The sequence below is a fragment of the Orcinus orca genome, chromosome 2, assembly GCF_937001465.1.
Source record: "Orcinus orca chromosome 2, mOrcOrc1.1, whole genome shotgun sequence".
Taxonomy (NCBI): Eukaryota; Metazoa; Chordata; class Mammalia; order Artiodactyla; family Delphinidae; genus Orcinus; species Orcinus orca.
The window spans coordinates 92,508,310-92,517,659 of record NC_064560.1 but is presented as its reverse complement, the minus strand read 5'-3'; the positions used below and the strand labels follow the sequence as shown (position 1 = coordinate 92,517,659).

At 37.9% G+C, this 9,350-nt stretch overlaps 1 protein-coding gene and 1 long non-coding RNA gene across 2 annotated transcripts; one reads left to right on the top strand and one right to left on the bottom strand.

Annotated features, from left to right (window-relative positions):
- Positions 1-24: 24 nt before the first annotated feature.
- Positions 25-7,400, bottom strand: LOC125963482 (uncharacterized). The gene is made up of 3 exons (XR_007475510.1): positions 4,081-7,400; positions 3,179-3,520; positions 25-1,056 (listed from the first exon to the last, which is right to left on the bottom strand). It is a non-coding gene; the product is annotated as an uncharacterized LOC125963482 (long non-coding RNA).
- LOC117203811 (H/ACA ribonucleoprotein complex subunit 3-like) lies at positions 1,019-2,086 on the top strand. The gene has a single exon (XM_033439914.2). It carries the CDS (start codon positions 1,555-1,557, stop codon positions 1,804-1,806), a length of 252 nt encoding a protein of 83 aa, XP_033295805.1. The 5' UTR covers positions 1,019-1,554; the 3' UTR covers positions 1,807-2,086.
- Positions 7,401-9,350: the final 1,950 nt, after the last annotated feature.

Genomic DNA, 9,350 nt, shown 5'->3' with positions numbered 1-9,350 from the left:
CCCACCCACGTCTATCCCCACCTTTCCGGCGTCCGACCCATACCTCACTGCTTTCCCTACCGCTTCCGCCCTCACGAATTCTTCCGAGGAGTTTAGTCTCCTTGTCCGCGTGATGTTCGGGTTCGTTATGCTCTATGCACTTCAGACTTTGGAAGTAGATCTCAGGTTTTTAGAAAACTGGGTTGTGGATGGAATATAAAGGATGGAGGCAAACAGAATTTGATGAGAAACTACCGATTCTTAAGAGTTACTAACAAAATTCCTTGAACATAAGTGTTCTATTAATTGAATAATGAGCCGAGAAAAGAGGCAGTAAAGAGTTAGTGTTAGGATTGTGGGCACAAAGAAGAATGTCAAAAATGTGTTACCTTTAATTTTTTTTTATGTGAGTCCAAATATATTCGTGCAATATATATTTGCTTGCACACACATGCACACAAAATAAATATATAAGTAAGTGGAGATGGGAACTGGACATACGGGACAGGGTGGGATGGGGACTTAACACCATACTTTTTTGGAACATATAAATGTGTTAACTATTCAGAAAACTAAAAAATGTTACCTTTAGCACCTATAGCATCAAGATTTGACAGACCAAGAAGATGAGTAGTGTTTGCTACATTCTTTCTCTACTTTTCTGTAGCTTGAAATATTTCATTAAAATTATAGAATAAATATGTGAAAAGAATAAGAGAAAGTAAATTGCAAGCTCTATCTAAAATTATGCATGCAAATATGTATATGTACCACATTTTCCTTAATTTTATGGTTTTATTTCTATAAATGCAAGATAAAAAATATTAAGCAATTTACAAAATTAACATTAATTTAAATGGGAAATATGTTAACTTCAAGAGTCCGGGTAACTGAGGCAAGAGGCATTCTTCTAATTATCCAGATAACAGTCCATATTCTCCACTTTATGTCTAATAAAATAAATATAAAAGCACTTTGAGGGAATTCCCTGGCAGTCCAGTGGTTAAGACTCAGTGCGTCCACTGCAGGAGGCATGGGTTTGATCCCTGGTGGGGGAACTAAGATCCCACAATCTGCCTGGCCAAAAAAAGAAAAAAAAAAGCACTTTGAGAAATTAAGAAGTTATATGTCACCCCGCCCCCCAAAAAAGCCCAGAGCTGAAGCTGAGGGTTTGAATCTCAGTTTCATCATTTACTACTTGTTGACATTTGTGCTTCAGTTCCTTATTATTAATAATAGTATCTACTTCATAGGGTTATGAGGAGGATTAAATGATAGTACTTAATAAATGTTACCTATTATTATCCATATAATTTGTAAATTGTTTGACCCTTTTAGAAAATGTAAAGGCTTTGGTAATTGATCGTAAGTCTGTGTGAATATAACTACCACAGTTGTAAGGCACTGGCATATTAATGTCTAAGACTGTCCTCTTTTTCATATGTGAGGAATACTAGAAATATATTTTCCTTAACAATTGCACCAGAAATATAAAAAACAACTTTCTCATAGACCATGTCATTAAAACTTTTAGAACTGTTTGATGTTTTTAGAAGTGAATAGTGTTGAAAACACATGAGGCTGTCAGTTAGAGGAGCTACAGATGCAATTGGAACCTCTGGCTTCAGTGTGGTCGGGTTTCTCCAGTATTGCCTCAACGAGCTGGGAGACCGGGTCTATATGCTGAAGAAGCTTGACCCTATGGGACAACAGACCTGCTCGGCCCATCCTGTTCTGTTCTCCCCGGATAAATATTCTAGACACCAAATCACCATCAAGAGACACTTCAAGGTACTCGTGACCCAGAAACCGTGCCCCATCCTCTGAGGATCTTTGAAAATTTCACGTCTCTTCTGCCTGCTAGCCTTCGAGAGACTTTCTGAAACCAAGCTCTCCAATCCGTGAGCCTTGAAGCCTTCCTACGACCCTTGCTCTTTGGAATCCAGTCTCATCATTGCCTTTGATCATGCTTGTTGTGAGGCAATGATGGTAGCATCCCCTTTAAAGGGAAAATGTTTGAATCTTTTCATACTTCGAATCACTCCCAGGTTATTAAAATGATTTGAAAGAGCTAAAAAAAAAAAAAGTGAATAGTGTTAAAGGAAAAACAGACTATCAAAGAACAAGGATTGAGTATAGAGTGTAAAAGTTTTTCTGGAAAGCTGGAAACCCAGTCCAGAGGTGAAGTTTGAAAGAAGAAAAATGGGGTAAATCTTTTAAAACTAAAAGACCATGAACTATTTCTAAACCACATTTGAAAAGCAAAGTCTCTGTGTCTTATCTATTGGCTGGTGTTATTTGGGCTTATCACTTAGGTAAGTACTGGACTGGCTGGTGGTAGTGATTTGCTATGTACTTGAGGACTCCATCTCAAGACTGTGGCATCAACTTGCCCCTGCCTTGTACATAACATGCCCAGGTGGGGATCGTATCACCCAGTTGGGTCTGCGTCAGCATTAGTAATCAAGGTGACGAGCCCAGGGATTTTTTTTTTTTTAACAAGCAAATATTTTGGTGTGTCTTTATTTTTATTTTTTATTTTTTTAACATCTTTATTGGAGTATAATTGCTTTACAATGTTGTGTTAGTTTCTGCTATATAACAAAGTGAATCAGCTATATGTATACATATATTCCCATATCCCCTCCCTCTTGCATCTCCCTCCCTCCCACCCTCCCTATCCCACCCCTGTAGGTGGTCACAGAGCATGGAGCTGATCTCCCTATGCTATTCGGCTGCTTCCCACTAGCTATCTAATTTACATTTGATAGTGTATATATGTAAATGCAACTCTCTCACTTCGTCCCATCTTACACTTCCCCCTCTCCATGTCCTCAAGTCCATTCTTTACATCTGTGTCTTTATTCCTGTCCTCCCCTATGTTCATCAGAACCATTTTTTTTTTTAGATTCCAATATTTGTTTTTCTCTTTCTGACTTACTTCACTCTGTATGACAGACTCTAGGTCCATCCACCTCACTACAGATAACTCAATTTCGCTTTTTTATGGCTGGGTAATATTCTATTGTATATATATGCCACATCTTCTTTATCCATTCATCTGTCAATGTACACTTAGGTTGCTTCCATGTCCTGAGCCCAGGGATTATTAATTAGGATCTGGTCAGCTACAAATAACAGAAAAACTAAATACACTAAAATAACAATAAACAAGGTAGAAAGTTTGTCTCTCACATACAAGAAGTTTGGAGGTAGTAAGTTCATAGTTGGTATGGTGCTCCATGGTGTTAGGCAACAGGTGTCCTGTTTTCTTGCTTTACCACGTGAGCATTCCATTCTCAAGTTCACCTTATTTTCTGAGATGGCTTCTAGAGCTCCAACTGCATTCCAGTCAGCAGGGAGGAGGAAAGAGAGAAGGGCATGACTCAACATTTTAAGAATGTTTCCCAGAAGATGCATACGACAATTCTGGTTACATCCAGAATGTAATCTCATGGCCACACACAGCTGCAAAAGAGCCTGGGAATATAGTCTTTATTCTTGGTGGTCATGGCCCAGTAAAAACTCAGGGTTTCTATTACTGTGGAGGAAAGGGTGAAAAGATGTTGGGGGAGAATTAGTAGACTGCCACATACAATAAAATAGAAAAAAATAAACGAATGTTTTTTTTTTTTTTAAACGAATGTTTTTATTTTGCAAATCTAGAACTTTAGAGTGTTTCCAAAAATATTAAGAATGTGAATAACTAGTACTTTCACAATAAGGCACATAAGCAGTTCTCGGCACAAGAAGACTATTACATCACTGTACATTGTATTAGACCTTTGGGAATCTTTCCTGGACTACATCCTCAAACCATAACATCAGCTCTACTAAGAACTAAAAGTCTGACCACAATCAAATCACTTTATTGCTCTGAGTCTGTTTGCTCTTTTGTAAGACAGAAGGTATGGATTAGATCAGTGGTCCTCAACCTTTTTGGCACCAGGGACTGGTTTCCGTGGAAGACAATTTTTCCACAGATGGGGGTGGAGTGGGGGACGATGGTTTCTGGATGATTCAAGCACATTACATTTATTGTGCACTTTATTTCTATTATTATTACATCGTAATATATAATGAAATAATTATGCAACTCACCATAATGCTGACAGGAGGCGGAGCTCAGGCGGTAATGTGAGCCATGGGGAGCAGCTGTAAATACAAATGAAGCTTTGCTCGCTTGCCGCTCACCTGCTGTGTGCCTGAATCCTAATAGGCCATGGACCGGTACCCATCCATAGCCCAGGGGTTAGAGACCCCTGGATTAGATGATCCCAAAGGTACTGTTTTAATGGAGGATACTGAAGAGTAATAAATCAACAGGTATTTATTGAGTGTTATGTGTTTTAGGTAATAAGCCATATTGGTAAGATAAGATAACCTTTGAAACACCCTTTCTATGTTTGGAAGCTCCTACTTTATGAGTTCATCCCTAAGATAGAAGCAAAAAACTCATCTTCTCAGGGTTGCACACAGCTAGATATATCCTGGGTACCCCAGTTCCACAACAAAATGAGACTGCAGGTCAGAAGAGGGTGAAGTGAAAATGGAGGCACTGCTTGCAATGCATTCTGGCAAAAAAACCACCAGCTTCCAAGGGCAGCAGAGCTAGACATGCTAGGGGTCATGTTCAGTGTCCAGTGTCAGTGGTGAGACTACAAGTACACTTTTGCCCAGTGGTGGCACCAGGAGAGTCTCCACTAGAGCAACAGAACAGCACAGTTTTGACATCAGCCTGGCATAGCTGCCAAGCCTCATTTCCTGCCCACTCAGAGATTCTAGGAGCCATCTGTATCCTTTAATAAATTTCTTTTCTGTTTAAACTACTAATGAGACCAGATGCTGTTATTTGCAATGAAGAGCCCTAACACACATTGACCAATTATAAATGATAGAAGACAATATACAGTTACATGCTGATTTGCTTGGAACCCAAAAGTTGTTTAAGTGCTTGAGGAAAGAAAGATGAACAAGAGCTGGAGAAGTCAGGGAAGACTTCTGGGAAGATCTGGAACTTGACCAGAATCTTGGAATTAGGTAGGATTTGGATGGGAAGGTGCCCTAAAATAACAGAAGCATAAAAAATATTGGGGAAATTGATAAATAAAGTTAAGATAGCTATTTTGAACAGAAGGATCTCATCATAGTTTTTTTTCATAGCTCCTAAAAGGTTTTAAATATTGTTTTTATATAATATTTGATACCTACAGTATAATATATATAATATTTATGTATGTTATAAAGCACAATAGAATATACATACTTGTGAACATACCATCCAACCTCAGGACAAGCCAACATCTTACATCTAATTATTTGTTTATCCCTTCTCTGATTCCCCTTCCTACTGAGATCACCATTGTCCTGAATTTTCTATTTATCATTCCTTTTAAAAATAGTTTTTGTATATAGGTATAGGCCTAAACAATATAAGCAATATGCTGTTTACTATTGCTTGTTTTTGAGCTTTATAGAGATGGTATCAAACTGTATGCAATCAGCTTGGGCTTACTTCCTCACTTCATATTTTGTTCTGTGATTCTTCCATGTTGTTTCACACAGCTGTAGTTTAGAAAATTTTCACTGCTCTGTACAATTCTTTACTGAACGTACCACAATTTATTTAACTATTCTCTTGTTTGATAAACATTTGAAATGGTTTGAGGTTTTCTGCAACTCTGAACAGAACAGTGGTGCTATTTAGTATTCTTATACATGTATTTTATATATGCATTCTTAGATATGTATTGTTACATATGTATTTATATGTGTGTGTGTGTGTGTGTGTGTGTGTGTGTGTGTATAGGAACAAAGACCTTGAGAGGACAGGTGGAAGGGATAGCCTTTGATGGCAGCACTTCTCTCCATTCAAATATGAAGGATGAGGTGTTTAGATATAAGTGTGTTATTAGGTTTTTGATAGGAAGTTAAGAATCAGAGACGATGACTGAGTCACTACGTGGCTGAAGTTTTCCCAGGTAAGTGCAATGGAAGGAAAAAGGAACAAAGGACTTGAAGTATTTTCAGGAAGTGATGGACCTTGGAATCTGAACTGGATAGAGTAATGACAGGAGGAGACTGAGTGAAGATTTAAATGAAGCTGAGCTCTAGATGGGGCCTAAAGTTTGTTTCCAGGAGAGCACTTGAGCAAGTAAGCGCATTATGGTCAAAGGGTAGTGTGTTTAAATTTGTGATATTGTCACTTCCACTTTCTGTGAAAGTTGAGGGCCTTCCCAAGAGTTTTATATATACCCAGTGAGACCTAGGTTCTCAGGGTCATCTGGGCCTCTGAGCTCCTGAATCTCATATGTTATTTCTGTTCTGAACTGTTTCAGATTAGGCCCTTTCTCCAGTTACCACAATAAAAGTCACTCATTCAGTAGATGTACCCTACTTTGTGGGGCTCCTAGAGAAAGGGTTATATCATATCTGGCAAAGCCTTCATCGCCATGCCATTTTCCCTGCTTTTCTCTCTCCTTCCCATCTCCTCTGTTATGGAGACCATTTTTCCATCTTCTTAAGCTTGGAGCCAATTGACACCCTCAGGATAGGGGTAGGAGGCAGTGTAGGTGGGTGCTCACCAACCACAAGCACTTATTAAAATACAGTATTCTTCCCAGCAAGAGCACTTCTCTCCCTAAGAGGACTTTAGGGCCATCCATTAAGGTAATAAAATGCTCTTAACCTCCATTCAAATAGAATTTCATGGAAACAAAGGGTGATAAGAAAATATACTCAAGGTGTGGTGAACTAGAAGCAAGCCATCTGAGGGACTGAGACCAGTACTATTTGACTTTCAGGTCTCATGTTTTTAAATTATTTCTTCTGTGTTCCCAATAGTAAGGTATTTTGCACTTCTGAAAAAATATTTGATAAAAGGAAAAATGCTTTAGATCACTTTTGACGCTTTCATAATTTTAAAATGTTGTAGGTTCAAATGCTTTAAAGCTCACTCTCACCAGATGAGGGAGCTGGGGAGCCGTTCCTTAAGTGTTTTCATGACCAAGGAGCATATTTTGAAGATTCAAAGTTTAAGAGATGTTATTCAAAATATGAAAGAAAATTTCCCTGATGGCATTTGAATGGCAAAATTTCCTAGATAGAATACAAAACACTATGAACTGCAAAAGATCAATAAACTGGACTTCATCAAAATTAAAAACTTTTGTTCTTCAAAGAAAATGAAAAAACAAACCACAGGCAGGAGAAAATAGTTGCAAATCATATACTTGACTAAGGATTTGTATCTAGAGTGTATAAAGAACTCTTAAAAAAAAAAAAAACTCAAGAATAAGACAAACAACCCAGTTCAAAATGGGGAAAAGAGGGACTTCCCTGGTGATCCCATGGTTAAGGCTCCGCCCTTCCACTGCAGGGGGCACGAGTTCGATCCCTGGTGTGGGGACCGGGGTGGGGTGGGGTGGGGAATGGGCAAAAGATTTAAACATTCACGTCACCAAAGAAGATATACAGATATTAGATAAGCATATAAAAAGATGCTCCATATCATTAGTCAGTAGGGAAGTATAAATTAAAACCACAGTGAGGTACCAGTATGCATCCAATAGAATGACTTACATTTTAAAAGACTGACCATACCAGATACTGGCAAAGATGTAGAACACCTGGAACTCTCCTACACTACTGATGGGAATGTAAAATAGTTTAAACACTTTGGAAAATAGTTTGGAAGTTTCTTTAAAAGTTAAACATACACCTACTGTATGACCAGCCATTTTACTCTTGGGTATCTCGAGAGAAATGAAAACATATCCATATAAAGACTTGTACACAGATGTTCGTACAACTTTATTTGTAATAGCGAAAAAACTAAAAGCAATACAAATGTCCATCAAAAGGTGAATAAACAAATTGTGATAGAATGGCTTGCTACTCAGCAATCAATGGACTATTGACACACACAGTATGGGTGAACCTCAGTAAGTATGCTCAAAGAAGCCAGACCCCCCAAAAAAGCATGTTAAAGAGTACATATCATAAAATTCCATTTATATAAAATTCGAGTTATGTATAGGATGGATAAGCAACAAGGTCCTGTGATAGACCATAATGAAAAAAATATTAAAAATATATGTATAACTGAGTCACTTTGCTGTACAGCAGAAATTAAACATAACATAGTAAATCAAATATACTTCAATAAAACTTAAATAAATAAATAAAATTCTAGAAAATGCAAACTATAGTAGGGCAATGGGCAGATGAGGGAGGGATTCTAAAGGGGCACAAGGAAACTGTTGGGAGGTAGTGGATGTGTTTTATTATCTTGATTGTGGTGATGGTTTCTCCACATATGTCAAAACTGTTCAAATGTCCTTTCCACATATGCCATCTATCATATGATTATGTCTCAATAGATCTGTAAAAAAAGGTTCAAAGTATAAGAGATGTTTTTTAAATACAGAAGAAAATTCCCTCAATAGAATTTAAACTAATTTGAATGTATTTATTGAGTTCCCAGTTCTCAAGGGTATATAGCACTGAATTTGGGACCTGTTACCTTACAGAAATTGAATGAGTAATCACTTTTTTTCTTATTATTATTTTTTGTGTTAAAAAAATAAATAAAACCAAAACAAAACCAAACAAGGGACTTCCCTGGTGGTCCAGTGGGTAAGACTCCGCATTCCCAATGCAGGGGGCCTGGGTTTGAGCCCTGGTCCAGGAAGATCCCACATGCCATGGAGCAACTAAGCCCATGCACCACAACTACTGAGCCTGTGCTCTAGAGCCTGCAAGCCACAACTACTGAGCCCACATGCCACAACTACTGAGGCCTGCATGCCTAGCGCCCATGCTGCACAAGAGAAGCCACCACAATGAGAAGCCCGTGCACTGCAACAAAGGGTAGCTCCTGCTCACTGCAACTAGAGAAAGCCTGCGCACAGCAACAAAGATGCAATGCAGCCAAAAATAAATAAATATATATATATATTTTTTAAAAGGGTCATGTGAATTAACTGATTATTTTATTTTATAATCGTTCTCTCCCATAGTCTTAATCCTTCAAGGTGAGAATTTTTTTTTATGTTTACGTTGCAAATGGCTAAATGTCTTGAAGTAAAACAAAATAATTTCACATGAAAAAATTATATATTTTTTATTGCCTATGAGGGCAGAAAAGTTAGGGCAAAAAGTTTTGAGTAAAAGCCAAGAAATATTTCTTTTTTATAAGAAGGCACTGCAGTACATTACAGATGGAGTTTTTTTAGAAACTCGCTGAAGATTTTTCCTTTTCTAAAACAGGATCATTCAACAGATAGTTTTACAGAGTATAGAAAAACACCTGAAGAGGAAGGATTCTTTGGGTTCAGGGAGCTCTCAGGCAGTTAACACATTGCTATGGA